The sequence below is a fragment of the Pangasianodon hypophthalmus genome, chromosome 24 (genome assembly GCF_027358585.1).
Source record: "Pangasianodon hypophthalmus isolate fPanHyp1 chromosome 24, fPanHyp1.pri, whole genome shotgun sequence".
Classification (NCBI taxonomy): domain Eukaryota; kingdom Metazoa; phylum Chordata; class Actinopteri; order Siluriformes; family Pangasiidae; genus Pangasianodon; species Pangasianodon hypophthalmus.
Window position 1 is genome coordinate 4,062,904 of NC_069733.1, and position 19,221 is coordinate 4,082,124.

The 19,221-nt window shown below is 39.1% G+C and overlaps 1 protein-coding gene across 2 annotated transcripts in view; it reads right to left on the bottom strand.

The window, feature by feature from the left end:
- coro1ca (coronin, actin binding protein, 1Ca) overlaps positions 1–19,221 on the bottom strand; it is a 48,669-nt gene that overhangs the window by 8,391 nt on the left and 21,057 nt on the right. For both annotated transcript variants that reach the window (XM_034298934.2, XM_053228824.1), the window contains exons 2-6: positions 18,707–18,903; positions 5,156–5,278; positions 1,552–1,681; positions 715–896; positions 328–447 (exon numbers count right to left, since the gene is read on the bottom strand). In XM_034298934.2, the coding sequence (XP_034154825.2) occupies positions 328–447; positions 715–896; positions 1,552–1,681; positions 5,156–5,278; positions 18,707–18,903 (752 nt within the window). The remainder of the gene's footprint in view (positions 1–327; positions 448–714; positions 897–1,551; positions 1,682–5,155; positions 5,279–18,706; positions 18,904–19,221) is intronic.

Here is a 19,221-nt window from a genome sequence, read left to right on the forward strand (position 1 = left end):
TTTTCCTTTTCCCCGCTGTATCACTCAGTAATCCAACAGAGCCACATCCACATGTGACCTGCTCCATTTTGAGTTTTAGAGGCCACAGTACAGTTATAACATCATCCTCATTTAAATGTCGACTGCCTTAAAGCCTAATTCGAATACATTACATTTATTATATAACCTTACATTTATTATATAACCTTATTCATTCACACATAAGGCAAAATGAGCTTTGGACCTAAATTTTGGTGTCTATAAAATGGACAAAGATGCATTTCTGTAAATTGTGTGTGTGTGTGTGTGTATAAACTGAGTGCTGTGTGTGTGTGTAAACTACTGTACCGGGTTCCAGAGTGCGAGCTGCCTCTCGCTCATGCGGCTGAAGCCAGTGGTGAAGACGTTCCCATCAGACAGGAAGATGGCTCTCATGGGCCTCGCTCCTTCATGGGCCTTATCTTTCTCCTGACACACACACACACAAACGTGCATAGTCACACACTTGAAAACCTGCTTATACACAGACAGGACTGCACACAATACATGCAGATGTGTGTGTGTGTGTGTGATGTGACAATCTTTTCTATGCAACTAAATTACTGTGGCCCACAACTCAAATCTCTTCCTGACACACACTGATGGATTTTTACAATAATATCTTTACACTTTGTGTATGTTTGAAGCAGTCATGCGCATATGTGTGTGTGTGTGTGTGTGTGTGTGTGCGTGTACCGCAACGATCTCCTCCTTGCGCGGGTCGATGACGCGCACTTTCTTGTCCTTGCAGGCGGTGCAGATCAGGCTGCCATTGCGGTTCCAGCACGCGCTGAAGATGACGTCTGGGTGCATGTCCTCCAGCGTGATGAGCGCCTCTCCCGTGCCCACGTTCCAGATCATGATCACATTATCGCAACCTAAATTAAAAATGAAGAACCAATGTAAAATGTGTAACACAAGATCACCCAGAACCGCCACACTGCTCTCACATGTCATGTGTTAACAACAAACACCGGTTAGCATTACGTAATATTATACATGTTCAACTGCTATATTCTTGTTGGTTTTTTTTCTTTTACACCACAGCATTGTTGAATTCGTAAATCTGATTGAGCAGAAAGTGTTGATTAATTTTCTAACAGCAGCTGACAGCATTTCTAATACTGTATATTATTGTTTATATAGTAACAACTTATCCAATAATAACCAGAATTTAAAAATTGTGTTGTTACTTAACAAAGAAAAATGCTGATATGTTCAAGTTTCCTGTAAGGAACATTTATATTTATGGAAGGAGTCTCCAGTGTCAGTGCTTTGTTTATTTATTTATTTATTTTTTACTTCTAATAGCATGGCTCTGACAGGGATGTGATGGCAAATCACGTGTTTATATTAACACGCTTGTTCTAACACATTAGCACACATTTCTATAGTAACACACAGTGACTTGCTTAGTGGATGCTCTGGATTGTAGCTTAACTATAAATGGATTGCTCTTTAACACACGAAAAGTAAGCGTAAGTGATGGAGAGGGTGACAGGGTGGAGGGCGGGACAGGGTGCCGTCACTCACCAGCACTGAGCAGAACGTTGCGGGCCGTCGGGTGCCAGGTGATGATGCCCACCCGTTTGGAGTGGCCCTCCAACACCACCACAGGCTCCGCCATGGAGGTCACCAAACCGTTCTCGGGGATCTGCCACACCTGAAACAAGACGAGATCCAAAAATGAGACCAGAACCATGGTTTAATACAGCACAAAGATGGACATCATCAATCTTGCAAGGCAAACTGGAGAAAGTAGAAGTAACAATTAGAAATAATAAAGTAAATATAATTAATAATAAGTAAATATACACAAAACTAAATAAGTAAATATTGAATAGAATAAAAAATGCTGTAAAGATGTAAAGTTCAGCAATAATAATAATAATAATAAGAATAATGGCAATAAATTAGTAGAAAGAAAATTGACAATTTGACTTAAAGGTGCAATAGGCATTTTTTGTTTGTATTTATTCCTTACTTGTACAAATAACCTGGATAATATATAGAACAAAAAAAAAACAAAAAAAAAAACAAAAAAAAACAGTGGATTAAATCATGGCCTTAACAACAGTTTATAAAGTCGCTGAGAAAACTTGTTTGGAAAAGGACTTCCAGTCTGGAGTGCTCGTTTGTGTTTGGATGCGTCTCCTGTCAGTCATTTTATAGACACTCTATGGGCCACTGTAGATCCTGGGGGCGGAGCTTCATGAACATGGGCGGGAATCACTGACATGCTGAACCCACCTAAACATTAGACATCTAATCTTGAAAAAATTATTCTTACCCAAAGTACCTTTAAATGACATCAGAGGTTTAGACTTTGCACTTGCATCATTGAGCCTTAAGGGGGAAGCAGACTGCAAGTATCTGTGCTGATCTTTCAGTGTTTTTTAAGCTTAGTCACAAAACCAGGCCCTAGATCAGCGCTTTTTTGTGCACAAATATTGTATAATCATGAAGGAAATTTGATCTCATATCAAAGAGATTAATCTCAATTTGTTCCACCGGTTTTTAACACTTGGCAGTTAAATGGATGATAATGAAAATGAAAACAACAGCAGCAGCAGCAGCAGCAACAGCAACAGTGCAGACATTTTTGGACCATATGTCTCCTTTCTCCTCCCTTTTTGTTCTCTAAATAACTCTTCTTCTGTAAGTAACCATTTCACCATTTCTTTCTATAATCCCCGCTTCCATCTTCCTCTCACCCACATCATACCATTTCTATACCTCCCAGACACACCCCTTACATTATTTCAGACATTCACCAAGCATTAGGTCAGTCTCTGCAACGCCAGCACGTCTCCCGTTCACCCTGGCTTCACATTTCAGTTAAAGATGTGAGAGAAAATTCCATTAAAATGCTCATCCTGTGTTGGCCATGTCAACTTCTGCTCCATCTTCAAAGTACGGATTAAATATTATCGTACGGTTATAAATTCCTGTGCTAATTATTCTGATCTTATGTTACACAGTGAAAGAATGGGGAGACAGATGTGTATGGACACCTGCTGTCCCAAATCACTGTCTGGGGACTTTTAAAGGTTCCAGCTGTTTTGCTGATGCATTGTTGCAATACACACTTAGACATTACTAGAAAAAACAAATAAAAAGTGTAAAAAATAACTAATGGAATACTGCAAGTGTTAAAGACAGGAGTGTATCCAGCCTGATCAGCATAAGTATTGTAATTACAATATGTACAATATCTTTCAGTAGTTTATAAATCTATATTTCCACAGGAGCAGTATAATGCAGTACATAATGTAATGAAAATGTACATCTGATTATCAGGATGCCTTAATCCCCATCCCTAACACTATAATTCCCTTCCAAACTAGAGGCCATGGAATGGAGCTGTTCCAAACTACAGGTCTTGAGATGGGGCTGTGCCAAACTACAGGCCTTGGGAAGGGACCGTTCCAAACTACGGGCCTTGGGATGGGACCGGTCCAAACTATAGGCCTTGGGATGTGACTGTTCCCAACTAGGGACCATGGGATGGGACCGTTCCAAAATACAGGTCTTGGGATGGGACCGGTCCAAACTACAGGTCTTGGGATGGGACCGTTCCAAACTACAGGTCTTGGGATGGGACCGTTCCAAACTACAGGTCATGGGATGGGTTCGTTCCAAACTAGGGAACGTGGGATGGGACTAGTACAACCTAGAGTCCATGGAATGTCACCATTCCAAACTACGGGCCTTGGAATGAGACAATTCCAATCTAAAGGCCATGGGATAGGGTCTGTCCAATCTAAAGGTCATGGGATAGGGTCTGTCCAAACTATAGGCCATGGAATGAGGCCATTCCAAACCAGGCCTTTTTACCTGTTTTCCATACAACGTATTTGTCTTTACCTAAAATGAAGGAAGTTTAAATTGAGCTTTTTCCATCCATAACCAATGACTGAATTTTACACTAAAATTGCACAAACACACACAGTAGCATTTCAAAAAGCCAAACAGTTCAAAAGATCATTTCTGGCAGATCAACATATTAGCTCATTAGTTCTTTTTGTCTACCTGCAGCAGAAACAGCTTGGGTTGAGGGATAATACAAGTTGTTTTTGCCTTACTGGGTGAAGTCTGGACGCTCCAGAAGGGAAGTGAGAGCAATGTGGCATACCACAAAATCACTGTGACTAATAAACCCAGCGTGGGAGAGCAGGACCATCACAATCTGCTATACTCAAATGCTCCGGGATAAAATTTGAAACATAAGATCCTTGTGTTGGCGAGCTAACTGACCTAATCTCAGCACAGTAGAGCATTAACCTGATCAGGAAGACTGTGTATTCACAAAAAGGTTACTCTACACACTACCATAACACTATAAAATGGTTCAATACATATTATACATACTAAATATGTACAACATTATAATCAGTGTAGCTGGAAAAGCTAAAGACTAATCATGGTAATGATTTAGCATGGTGTATGGAAAAACTAGTGACTTTCCAGTGTCTATAATTGTCCCTCTTGTATGTTTGGCAGCCCAAATTTCAAAAAATGCAAAATTACAACAGAGTAAAAGCAAATCAAGTGAGCATAGCCTATTTAGTCTAGGTTGGTAGACATAGGGATGCAAACACCTTGGATTATATTATAAAGGGATGTCAATCAAGCATGCTCATTAGAATATTAGGCCTCGCCCAGACTGTCTGACAAGCAGGGGTTTTCAAACTGTTGCTCATTTATTATAATGCTCAAGTTTACTATCCTACAAACACTGGCAGCCTTTTAAATTCTCTGGCACATTAATCACTCTAAAGCAGGAAGCAAGGAACTGTACAGGATCATCTGCTGCTATTTTAATGACTCATGCTTCCATTAATGCTAGAATAAATAAACTGAGTGGGTGGCACCACAGCATGGTCGCGTCTTAGTTTTCCCAGCATCTTTGAACGTGAAATTTAAAAAAAAAAGAATAGATAAAGGTGGAACAAGTATATTTGACTTAATATTGATTTTTTTTTTCTTTTTTACTGTTAAAAATATTGGCCTCTGAATACAAGACTGGACTGAAACTTGAGAGTGTTGCTGTTGTATCAGGTATACCATACCAAAAGGATGTGGATTTAATACTACATAAATACGTATTTAAAAAAAATAATTAATAAAATCCTACCATGACGGTGCAGTCCTCTGAGCCGCTGGCGATCACCTGATCGTTGTGAGGACACCAGTCGATGTCCAACACTGGCCCTGTGTGTCCACATACTGTCGGGTAGGACTTATCTATACGACCCGACTACAGAGAGAGAGAGAGAGAGAGAGAGACAGGAGAGAATAAAGCATGATTAAGCACAATGTCAAATCACAAAAATCCTACTCTTGTCTGAAGTAGCTAATATTTACACAAATGTACAAGCACACACAATTGTGACGGAAAGACAAGCATTGAGCAGCATGTTAACAAAATTGTGGTAGACACACCAGAGTACTTTGAATGTCTTAATCAAGAGAATTAAATTTATAATAATTTTATTAATATTGGCATATTTTTCACATGCCTAAGCTTCCATTCTAAGGTATGTTACTGCTTCTTTTTTTTTTTTTTTTTTCCCTCCTAATACAACTCTGACAGAAGGGAAACTCATCCTGCAGCAGTAACCTCTCTTACACAGTACACACTCTGTTTTGGTCCAGAATGGAGATGAAGTTCAAGTTAATCAACAGCCAGAAGATTTGCCAGCACAAATGTCATAGCATCTTTTACGCTTGTAGCACTATGATAGTTAGCTACATTTGCATGCTCAGTGTTTTCATTTTCATCCTTGGTTTCCAGCATTTGAATTACAGATGGCATTCCTGTGCCGTGAGCTCAAGCTCACATTCCTGCACAACTTGTGAACGAGAGCTACGGTAGGGAACGCGTGAGGATCTGCACGTGGCTGAACACAGGACTTTCCTCCAATAAAATATACAATGCGTAAAATTATCTATATTGTACCACGGTTACGGAGAAAACGTGCACGATACACTCACCATTCAAGCAGTTTCATGTACTTTCATGACAGAATTATTGCTACACAACTGGACTGAGGCTAATCATCTGCAGGCTAGCTACCTAGCTACCTTTTCTACTGACAGTTTAAAGGCATAATGGCAACATTTCCCTAAGAAAAGGCTCTGCATGTCTAAAATTACACCGTAATTACACTTTAGCATCGACTTTTAACTTCCACGAGCTCCGCCATACATAAAAACAAACATAACACAACTCGTGTGTCAGAAAACAATAACCACAACAGTGAGCTGTTCATATGGAGTGAACACACGACTCAGAAAAAGATCTAGTGGAAGAAAAAACAAACAAAAAAAACAACACCTCACTAATTATAATAGTATGCAGTGTGCACGCTGCTATTGCACTGATAATCACAAATAAAACAACGACACGGATTTGCACAGAAAGTATTCACAGGCTGCCGGGTGTGGAAATGTTTAATTAACAGTGTTCAACAGAGATAACAGTAAGCGAGGTGCAGTCTAACCTTACTGACGTAACAGTGGTAGTCTCGGAACATTTGGGAGCAGCCAAGGAGAAAATTAGCTCAATAAAATCACAATGACAGTCATTTAGTAATTATGTGCAGGCAATATCTCTGTAGCTTAAATACTGGAACAGTCATGATACAAGTGAGGACATACCTACTAAATTGTCCCGATATGTAAGGAGTAAAACAGGTATCACTTACATTGTAGCAGCTATAAACAGTCTTTCCCTCACCAGCCTCTCTTTTTACTTTCTCTTAAAGTTAATAAGACAAATAAATAAATTAATTAATAAAACGTAGTTTGTCATGTTACTGAGAATATAAAGTCCTCTGTCCTAAAGACTTTTCTTTGTTGGCAAACTAATTGACTGTTACTGTTAAGTGCTGAAACTGGAGACTCCTTTCCTAAAATTTAAATAAACATCAGCTTACAGAAAGCGTCATGAAATCATATAAAAAACATATTTATGTTTTTCTTTGTTTTTAGCAACTCAATTATTATTAGCTATAGAACAAGCCGCAAACACTGAAGTCCCTGTGAATGATTTGTTACTCCAGAATGATTTGAATTACAGCCAGAACTACATTCAGAGCTGCTGTTCTAGAAAATTAATCCAATTTTAAAGTCAGAATTCATCAGTGCATTGATACTGATGAATGAAAACACAAAATGATGATTAAAAAAGTTCTCGTCATGCTGTTCACTGTATTATTTTCAGATATTCGGACACTTTTGTGCGTTAGTTCATACTAACAAAACTAGCATCAGTCCTTATTTACTCTCTTACTTAATGGCCTTCATAAAATCTATGTAGCTTATACCAATGCAAGCTCACACACTTTCTCTCTCACTCTCACACACACACACTGAAAGGCACTAAATGGAAGGAAGTCGCAGGTCTGCTCCCCAACGGCTGACTTTCAGATGACATCAGTGCCCTCTGGGTGTGCGGGGTCATGACCTTTTAACCTTTATCCCCATGTGAAACAATGAGTGTGAAAGTGCATGAGCAGGTGATTAGGCGGTCGGCAGCTGCAGGAGAACGTGTGTGTGTGTGTGTGTGTGTGTGTGTGTGTGTGTGTGTGTGTGTGTGTTTGTGGCTGCTCCTTTGTGGACAGAGGCCACACCTCCTGCATAATGACATCACTAGGAGCACAACTAATCCCAGTTCTATTTAAAACTAAGAAATACAGCATCACGCGCACTCTCTCTCTCTCACACACACACAAATCTGATTGCACACAACAGCCTTAAAATAAAAAGAGGACACTGGCACCAGCACTGACAAACAAAAACAATTCAGCGTGACTGTTAGAAAAATCAGTCAGCTGGTGGACCCGAAAAAGGAGAAACAGATCAAACAGCCATCCAAAAGGCTCACTCGTATTAAAAACAGGTTAGCTAAAATATTAAATACTAATAGGTGAGCTCTCAGACATGATGGATACAAAAATCCTGATCATTTTTCCTTCTAAGGTTTCATGCTTCTGTAAAATTAAAATGGAATGCCCAGGGAATTAAGTCTGGAAATACTTTAGCTTGGAAGAAGGGGTAAAAAAAAACAAAAAGGTCATCAGAAAAAAAAACAAAAAAAATGCTATGTTTTCTGTCTGACACTGGAGACTCCTTCCTTAAATAAACATCTCCTTACAGAAAGCTTCCCCATATCAACGATTATACAGAAACATGCACAATTCAAGTCTCTGTGAGTGAGCTGCTACTATGGAAATGATGAGGTATTAGAACGAAAGCATTAATATAAACCTGCTATTTGCCTTGTGGCCAGAACTCTGATCAGACTTGTAAAGAAAATCAATCAACACCTTCTGATCAATGAGAAACTAAGAATTGAACAGAGTTGAACAAACACTAATTATTGCTTGCAATATTTTTGGCTACTTTGCAGGATCTGAAACGTCAGTGTGAAATTTCCTCTTGCCTGATCAGAAGCCTTTACAATGAAAGAGACCGAGTACGAAGAGATTCATTCAGGTAAAGAGAATCGCACAGATAATGGACATCACCGCCATCTGACATTCCGCTCGCCAGGTTCAGGCAGAGAGCAGGAGGTCGTCACTCGGCATTTTAACGATCTGAAAACAGGCTTTAAGGCCAAGGCGTGAGGGGAGAAAAACAAACATGACACCCGTATAGGAGTTCAAGACGAGGACAGCGGAGAGAGAAGTAAGGATAAGGACTCGCTAGCCACGTTTCCACCCACAGAATTCAAAAGGACAGCTGATAGCATCAGACATTACAATTAATTTAACATAACTTATTATATTAATATATTTATATGATTCTTTTAATTCATGTTATCTATACACCTACCTATTTGTTACAAGTAGTCATAAAAATTAATCACATCATCGCTTATATTATATAAGACGCATGTACAGACATTATGTTCTCATATCGACTCCTTAGCCGTTAATGTAAGAAGTTGATTATTCTGTAGGACTTTTTTTTTAAATTCCTCTTATACCAAAGTAACAAGTTTTTATATATTAAAGAACATGTCATACTTTTATGCGCTTATAATTACATCTAATGTTGTCGAACAGCCGCAAAACAAGCTACCTCCTTATGTTATCACTTACATTACAGCAGCTATAAACATGGTTCCCTCACCAGCCTCTCCTTTCTTCTTCTCTTAAAGTTAGACAAAACAAATAACTGCAGACAAAAAATAAATAAATGCAGACAAAAAATAAGTAAATGCAGACAAAACAAATAAATGCAGCTTCTGTTTACGGAGAAAGCACAAAGCACACTCTGTCCTGAAGTCTATCCTGTGCTAGAAAATTTAAACTTACAGCTTTACACTTACAAAGTGCTGACACTGGAGACTCCTTCCAAAATCCTAAATAAACTTCACCACATCAACCTTTACACATTTTAAAAATCCGTTTATACGAGCGTCTGCTGTTGTTACTACAGAAATAATAACCAATTAGAGCAAGCGCATTAATATGAACCTGTGACTTGCCTTGCAGCTGGAACTACTAGCATATAAAATGAATCAACACCTTCTGACCAATCAGAGGTGAGATTTCAATGTCGCTGTGGTACATCATATTTTATTATCATATATTTTATATAAAGTTGCATTTGACACACATGGAGATCACGGAACACTTTTAAACAGCTTGAGAACTGGGATGGTCTTTATGCGACTGTGTTCAACTGGTTTTCTACCTATTTAACTGTCTGGATGAACATCAGACAAGGCTCTGGACTTTTATTTTCTTTGTATACATTGCCATAGGGTCAGATTATTAAGAAGCAATAGAAGAAGCAATTTTCCTAGCTATGCTGATGATACACAGTTACACATATCTGCACGCCAGATGATGTAACTAGTGTTGGCTGGATGAATAGCAAATTTTAATACTTTGTCGCTGGTTGTGAAGCAAAGAGAAAAAGATGGATGATAAAGATATAACAGACATGGAAATCTCTCTCTACAGACAAAAATGAAATTAGAAATCCTGGTGTAATTCTAGACTCAGATTCAGCTTTTAAACCACACATTAATAACATTACTAAACCTATATTCTCTCTTCTAAGGCGTATAGCATGGCTGAGGCCCTATCTCCAGTTACAAGATGCCAAGAAATTGATCCATGCTTTTGTTTTTTTCTTGTCTTCACTAACGTAATGCACTGCTCACAAGAATTTCTACTACTACAACCATTACCACAACTTGCACAAAATCCAGCAGTGAGAATATTACCATGTGCTAGAAAACTAGATCCTATTAGACCAGTTTTAGCATCACTAGAAATGACTATAAAATTTTATTACTCGTTTTTTAATTTTTCTCTTAATGATTTCGCACCTTCATACATCTCTGAATGTCTGATAAATTATATTCTAAATTAAGATCAGCTAGTGCTCACCTTCTCCACATTCCATGTACGAAAACTAAAAATAATTTTAAAAAGTTTATTTTAGCATTTACCTAGTTTTTATTATTTGCCTTTAAGACTTTAATATTATTTTAATTATGGTATATTCATTCTATTTGTACTATTTTACATATTGTTTTTCTTCTTTATGTAACTGCTATTATTTATTGCATTAGTATTTTACTATTTTATTCATTTTCTGACAAACGTTTGATTCATTATTCAGCATTTCTCTTTATTTAGTTCCAGACTGTAAAGTACTTTGAGCTGCATTTTATATGAACATATTAAAGATGATATATAAACAAAGTTTTACTATTATTATTATTATTATTATTATTATTATTATTATTATTACTACTACTACTACTACTACTACTACTATTATTATTATTATTAAAAAGATCAAAGCATAAAAACATAATACAATTTCTGTACCTTAAAAAATGCACATTAACAGGATGTTCACAAAATATTTGTTTAAAAAATACATTAGCTAGAAAAAGAAAAAACACTGGTTATGGGCTTCATCAGTGAATACATGGTTAATATTAAATGACCATGAATAATGATTTTCATCGCAGCCTGTTTCAGACCCAGAGCATGAACACCACCACCTCACGCCCTGTTCAGTGCCCTGAATGCGTGTGGGATGCTGCTTTGGAGTCAGCCATAGAGCATTTTGTGTACAAATGAGCCTCCGCACAGAGGCTAGTGAACTTTTATCATGGTTCAGTGGGTTACACTGCAAATATCCTGTTCCTGGCATGTGTGTGTGCTGAGCCAGAGGCCATTTAGTCTAAAGCTGGACCTAAAACCAACCAATTAGCTGCTCAAAGACTGATAAGAAAGGCAGACAGGCAAGGTAGATAGAGAGAGAGAGAGAGATTTCTTTTGATAAATCATGGCTGCATGTTCCTTGCTCCATATTTGATTCATACATTCAAACTATAACACACACACACACACACACACACACACACACACACACACACACACACGCACGCACGGTTGAATGAGGGCAGAATAAATAACGTGCATTTCGTCTCCCATTGACCTGCATGGAGAGTGGGCAGAGCTCCAGCCAGATACAGTGAAACACTTGACTTGAAAAAATGAGGGAAAAAAAAAACCCAAACTGCACCCTTTCAGCCCTGTCAGAGGACCTGAGGGCTCTGATTGGTCGATTGCCCTGAAGCCCAGCCAATGGGGAGGCAGCAGGAAGCCGGGCTGGAAGAGTGACAGGCGGGGAGCCGAGCATGACCATATATGGTAAAATCTGCAGTCGGTGGCCTCCAGAGCGCAAAAGGAGGAAGAGGCTGCTGGAATACAGATTGGGAATGAGAATGACACGTGCAGTCGCTCACACACACACACACACACACACACACACACACACACACACACACACACACTATAATATGAAGCACAACATAGCTTTTTTTCCTTCCGCTTCAATTTCCATTTAGTACTAACATAGCCAACATTTGATTAACTAATTATGCAGTTTATAAATGTAACTCACACACACACACACACACACACGTGAGACTGCTTTTTGATATTTGCCTTCTGGCAGAAATATTCGTCAGGAATTGCTATGAGCCACAGGCATGTTTTGTGCATGTGTGTGTGTGTGCGTGCGTGCGTGCACACACACACACACACACACACACACACACACACACACACACACACACACACACACACACAGTTCCTATATGTACACGTCACCTAAAGCAGACTTAAAACAGGATATATGAAGGACTACACATTGACCAAACCGGAGTGTCACTTCCTCTCCCTCCGTCTTATCCCTCTCTTCCTCTTTCCATCTTGCTCTTCCTCCCTGCTGGCTTAGCAGGAAGAGCCGAGGCCATAACACTGACCTTACACACTACAAACCTGCAACGAAATGTGATTGCCGAAAAGCATTTCGTACGGAATCAGGAAGGTGATGGGACTCGATTTTCGGCGCAAAATTAGCCAGAGATGTTGAGCTCCATCTCATTGTGGGGAAAAAAAAAAAAACAACATAGTGTTGAGACAGAGGATGTGTGAAGCATTTTCTCTCACCGCTTCATTCATGGTCTGAATGGACAGCAGGAATGCGAGAGCGGAGGACGGAGGAGGGGAAAGAGTGGAGGATCTCCTGCCGTTTCCTTCATATGATAATGAGAGAATAGAACACACTCGAGCATTAGGACACAGAGAGAAAGAGAGACAGAAAGGACGGGATAAGCTAGAGCAGGTGAGGCCAGCTCCAGTCCAGCACCGTTTGGTGATTTCTTCACTTTAACACACACACACACACACACACACACACACAGTTACACACACAGTTACACACTAGGGACACAGTGTGTAGAAAAGCAGGAAGGATAATCAGAGCTGAGTCATGCCAGTCAGCCTCCTACACACAGAGGAAAAAACACACACACACACACACACACACACACACACACACACACATACACACACACATAAACGACCAATATCCCCCCTAGAAAGCCACCGTCTGCTCTGCCTGTGCTGCTGAAGGTTGAAAGGTGACTACAGGCAGAAATTGCACACTGGACATGACGTCTAGGAGACAAACCAATAAACAGTGGTTGCTTTTGTCCAGCTAGAGTTGCATTAAAGACTAAACCATGCAATGTGAACAATAATCCATGCTGGGAGTCATCCAAGATCTACCACGCCTGTTCACCAGTAGGGTTGTGCAATATGACAATATAATATTGATATCATGATCATTTCAAAAATATATACATCTTCAAAAAAATTCAATATAGCTTTAAAAAAAAAAATTAAATCTTTACAATGTAAGACGTAAAATCTTACATTATCTTAAAATATTGTATAATTACTTAAGAGCTTTGATAAAATGTGTCATTAAAAAAATTACACTTTTTCAAAAAAAAATATATATATATATATATATATATATTTATTTATTTATTTATTACAGATATTGAAAAATATTTGTAAGTTTTATTACTTTAAAAAAAAAAAAAAAAAAAAAAAGAACTACAAACTTATTTGGAAGCTAAAATTTTGTATTTTTTACATTTGTGAAACAAAAAATTAAAGAATTTTTCCCCCCACTGTTCATATACATGTGCGTATGCCGGACGATCCACATAAACGGATTAAAAACGAGTAATCGTTGTTATGGTGAAGTTTTATGAGAGGAGATATTTATTTAGCATTTTTAAAAGGAGTCTCCAGTGTCAGGAAAGTCTTCAGGATGGAGGATTTTGGACTTTAAGGATTCTCTGTAACATGACTGTAATAAGACTTTTTTGTTTTATTAAGTTTAAGAGAGAGAAATAAATAAATAAATAAATAAATAAATAAAGAGACAGAGAGAGAGAGGCTGGAGAGGGCACGACTGCTTATAGCTACTATAACAAAAGTGATAGCAGGAACTAACATGCATAATATAAAGTACAAATGGATCAAACAAAAATGATTTGTTGTTATTTAATAAATAAATGTAAACTTTTTCAAACTGCTGTGGTATAAGAGGAATAAAACACTTGCTGTTATCAGAAAAGAACTATTAAGATCATTTTATTATAAACATTATGCTCCCAAGTGTTTTATTCCTTACACACAAACGACCATAAAGATCCTCCTTCCAGTGACTTCCTTACTTCGTCTATGCTCTACAGTAGCTGGCTGATGTCTGAGTATTTTTATTTTATTATTATTATTATTTTTTTTTTTTATAAGCTAGGTATAAGAGTTTCATGGCGCCGTGCACAGTTTGAGAAAATCTGCACAGTCGGCCAAAACCTAACCAGCCAACTGGGTAAAGCGAAGCGTTCTTTAACAGTAAAGATTTTATTCAGCCCTTCTCATTTGTGGAAAGTCTAAAACAAGGATGTAATCATTTATACATGTAATTTAGACACGTTAAAGCAGAAGCTGGGAATGAATAAGGCTTACAGCAGCAGGACTCCTAGTGAGAGACGCTGAGTGTGAATGCGTGAGCCGGAGAACAGAACAGAAGCTGTAGACAAAGGCCTGGGACGCACATGTGGGAACAAAAGATTCGCCAGAAAGACTAGTGAGAGCAGGACGGCAGGGCCAGATGGGCTCCAGACAGATGCACACACACATACACACACACACACACACACACACACACACACACACACACACACACACACAGAATGTGTGTGAGAATTTAGAATTGAGAAGATGAGCACTGGGTTAACAGCAGGGCAATCCTGCACGAACCCATGCACTCTCAAAAAAGCTTCTCATTCCTGAAAGTCTGAAAGTTCAAACAAGATATAACGAGCCCACTCATTTTTGCATGTTTCACGTCACCATACACACATCCTAAAGAAGAAGGAGCAGGGGGCGAGGAAAAAAGAAAAAAAAAAACAGAATGTTAAGATCAGAAAGTAAATCTACAAAGCTACAATCATGCAGCTTCTCCTCCAAAAAAAAAAAAAAAAAACCCTTCATTGATGAGGTCTTTTTAGCCTTGACTTCATTACAACAGTCAGATGAACTGATTTGCTCTTGAGAGGATAAGCACACACACACACACACGCGCACACGCGCACACACACGGCAGATTCAGAAAGTTTAAAAAAAAACAACCTGCGGTTTACGTTGTTTTCGGTGCCGAATTCATCTAGAAACCAGCACAAGAGTTTGCAGAAACAGAACTCCAAACACACACCCATCTGTCAGAACATGGAGCCGTGCTGATGAAAACATTACTCACCGACTCCACTTTCAATCACGACACAAAGCAAACACACTGAACACACCCAAGCTGTAAGACAAGACTAACAACCTCCATATTGGCATGTACACATCATCCAGGATAATGTAACTAGTTAAGTTTGACAAAACAAGCAAATTAGGGTTTTTAAGCATTTAAGGCATTAATGACAGGCCTCAGTATGCTGTCTGAGTGCCATATGTCTCCAATGTCATGGCTGTTTCCCCACTATCCTCTGATCGCTGGCCACAGTTTTGACGCTTTGCTGTAAATTGAGACTCCGTCACCATCAGCGACAGCTGTGTGGCTAAACCGAATGGCCTCTCAGGGTCAAAACAATTCTCCTTCAGCTTGTCCACATCTGTCTTAAAATGTGATTTTAGCTCTATTTTTTTTTAATCTCCAGCATAAAATTTATTTCGCAGCATAAAATCACTTCACGAATAAAGACCTTACTTTCCATACTCTGGAAAAGCTCTTAAAAGTCAAGCTAACCTGCCACATGGCAGTGACGCTTAACTGGATAAAGAAGATAATATCCTTCCACGTTGACTTTTATTTCATGGACGTTTACTGAAACAGCATCCAAATTCCTAGCTGTGAACCGACCGCTCTATTTTTTTCGTAGTAACTTCAAGAGAGAGAGAAAAAAAGTGAGACTGGTGAAAGAACGACTGTTTATAGCTGCTATGACGTAAGTGATAACATTACTTAACTTGTTTCGTGGACATTCCACAACATTAAGTGTAACTACATAGAGATAAAACGTATATTGTGTTGTTCTTTCATAAATAAAATAATTTTAATAATTAGCTAATTGACGTGGTACGAGAGGAAAAAAAACACTTTACGATATGCTGTTATTGGAAAATATTCAACTTCGGGGTGCTAATAGTAATGCTTCTTCATCACACCACACCACTGTTGATTATTTAATGCACGAGTGTTTAATTCCTTACTTATATCTCAAATTTAGTTGCAATTAACAGTAAAATGTTTTTTTTTCCTTCTTGCACCATTGATTCATTTCACATAAATCTACCATTGATTCATAAATTATAAATAAAGATTTTTTTTGTTGCCTTGATTACCAAATCAGCCATGAAAATGACTAGCTAGAGATGTTGCCATGGCAACAGTTCTTCATTTCATACCAGCTGCGTTTTAATGTTACACCTGAACTCGTCTCTGTTGCACTGAAATAAGGACGGCTCTTGTACAAGCTGGGTAATTTTTCAGTGCAAAAGGGTTTCACACTAGCAGTTCTTTCAGGTTCTCAGATTATCAGTAGGCCAAAAGGAAAATAAGGTCATCTCTGAACTAGTAATATTCAAACCACTTCAGTACACACTTACTGAGCCTTTTAAATAGACCTGTAAACATCCAGGTCCCTCAGAGGCAAAGTGCCGTTAGTGAAACTTCACCGTTGAAGCAGTTCCCCGTTACACTGATCCAAGACCAATCTTATATCTAACTGTAAGAGGAGCCATGAGTGCCAACAACAATATGGGTATAATGTTTACACCACAAAAGCGTAAAGGCCACAGTAAAATCTGGTGCGGCTGTAAGCAAATCCAGCGTCTTTATAAAGCTGGACAGATTTCCCCGCTCTTCTAAAGGTCAGACACAGGCCGAAGCAGAGACAACAGAAGGTCACTGGGGTTTAAAGGGCCAGGAAAATTAAGCTCTGGGGTTAAAGGATCCCTGATGATGTCAGTGGCCCATCGCTCGTATTGCACAGCAGACCGGTTTGTCTTGCTGGTGAACAGGACATGTGATCCGCTTACATCACAGGGTGACAGACATCACACAATCCCTCTGCTGAGGCACAGAAAAATGTCAATACGGCAGCACTCTGGATATGACTAGAGGTCGATGAGAGCGATCAAGAAAGGATAATGTTTCTGCCAGCAAGGGACATGGAAAAAAAAAAAGAGGAGGATTTCAGATCACAGAGATCAGAAGTGGGAAATGAGAACAGGCTCTGATATCAGCACAGCATCTTTTCAGTGGAAAGGTGGGGGCTGCTTTCACACTAGCTGTCCTCTCCTCAACCACCAGCACACACATTTTGCACGTGATCATATGGGATCCAATCAGATTGCAGCTCAAGTGGCAAGTGAAGCAGCAAGAAAAACAAACATGGAGGACTGCGTGCCAGCAGCAGTCCCCATGAAACAGCTTGAGAGCTATGATTTGATTCTGTATGTTGATGTATTTCCTTTTGAAACAGGAAGTCGGAGTGATGGCGTGTTTGACCGATTTGCATAACAGCCAATAGCAGCAACCAATACCAAAAACAACAAGATGCTGAGTGTTTCTGGAGTTATGCCATACATGCTTGAGCTGAGGTCGACTCTCAGAAGCGCTGATGGTGATGGCGAGACGCAAGGTTGGTATCTAACATTATGATATTACTTACGCTTACTGGTGGAGCTGCCCAGATGGTGTATAAAGATGAACTGTGCTTTTGAACAATCTGAGTTACTGACGTTGTGGCACTGATCAGCCCCAAGATGGTAAAACACTCCTCTGTAAAATGGCTGTCACGTAGTCACCAACTTACGCAAATTCCACCCTCTTCCAAAAAAAAAAAAAAAAAAAAAAAAAAAAAAACACACATCAACCACCTTTTCCTCAACCAAGGGATTGCTGGAAAGGGGAATAGTGCATGTTAAGATGCACATTCAAAACACACCAACAATGCTGGCTGCTAACATGCTGCTACTGTAGAGCAGGACATCTGCCTGCAGGGTGAGACATTTCTATTCTAAAGAGTATTTAATTGGACAAATTCAATTCTAGTACAGGATGCACAGTCAATAACTTTTAATCAGTTTCCCAAACGTGACAAACTATAAAATAAAAAAATTGAAAAAATTCTTCAAAACAATTTTTTTTCCTAGACATTCATTGCTAGACATCATATTGGTGTCCACAAGACTATGGGACATGCACAAAAAGCTCTGAAACACATTATTTTGATTTCAGAAGCATAAAGACCAAGGATGGTAGATAATGTAAAGGATAACGTAATCAGAGATTCTTTTTATTATTATTATTATTATTATTATCATCATCATTATTATTATTAATAATACTGCTGCTGATGCTCCCACTGAGATACACTGGATTTACTGACATATATACAATATACAATACACCAAAAAAAGAACAATATTTCAATAGTTCTGAAGTGAACTGAGATCTGATAGAAGACACTGTGCATTTGCCTGGCCTGGGGGACAGTTCAAGCTCAAGGGTTCTGTTTTAGTGAGTGAATAGCTGTGACGGCCTTTGATCAAGACCCGCAATTAATGAGCTCTGGGTCTGGATTGTATCACTTTGAATAAAAGCATCAATCAAATACATAACATGTGAAATGCAAAAACGGATTCTACTGTCTACTTGGCCATGTCATTCAAGCCATCTCTACAAAACTGTGACAAACTAGCATGAATTTTTGTCTTTTGATCATTAGATCATAATGCACATTGTAATTTCCTTCCCCAGGCTTTACCTTTTGAAGAGGCAGAACCATAAACGCTCCGCCACCGCTGGCCTCCACGATGATGGCGACAAATTTGGGGTTGACGGCGCAGAAGGCGCTGTCCCACGTCACCCGAGACACCCTGATGTCATCGTAGCACTGGTCGTTCTTCACCGCCTGGCCGAACACGTGCCGGAACTTACTCTGCCGCACCACCCGTCTCATATCTGTAGAGGGGGAGGGAGAGATTAGCTTTAAGATCGGATAGAAAGCAGAGAAATGGTGGAAATAGTGGGAAATACCCAAAAGGTTTCACTGCCACATCTCAAACTAAAATCCTGACTGGGCCCAAGACAGAAAAAATGGACCATCTCTCTTGTAGGAAAGCATGGAGTTCGTCTTTCCCTCGCCAATTAGTAAGGTGTTAACCAATCAGGGACATCTGTTAGGTCACGTGTGCAAATGAGGATAGCTACTGCTCTCCTCCAAGTGTGTTCTGTTGCTTAGCACTGGATGGCTTTGCAGGTTTCGAAGGAAAATGTCTG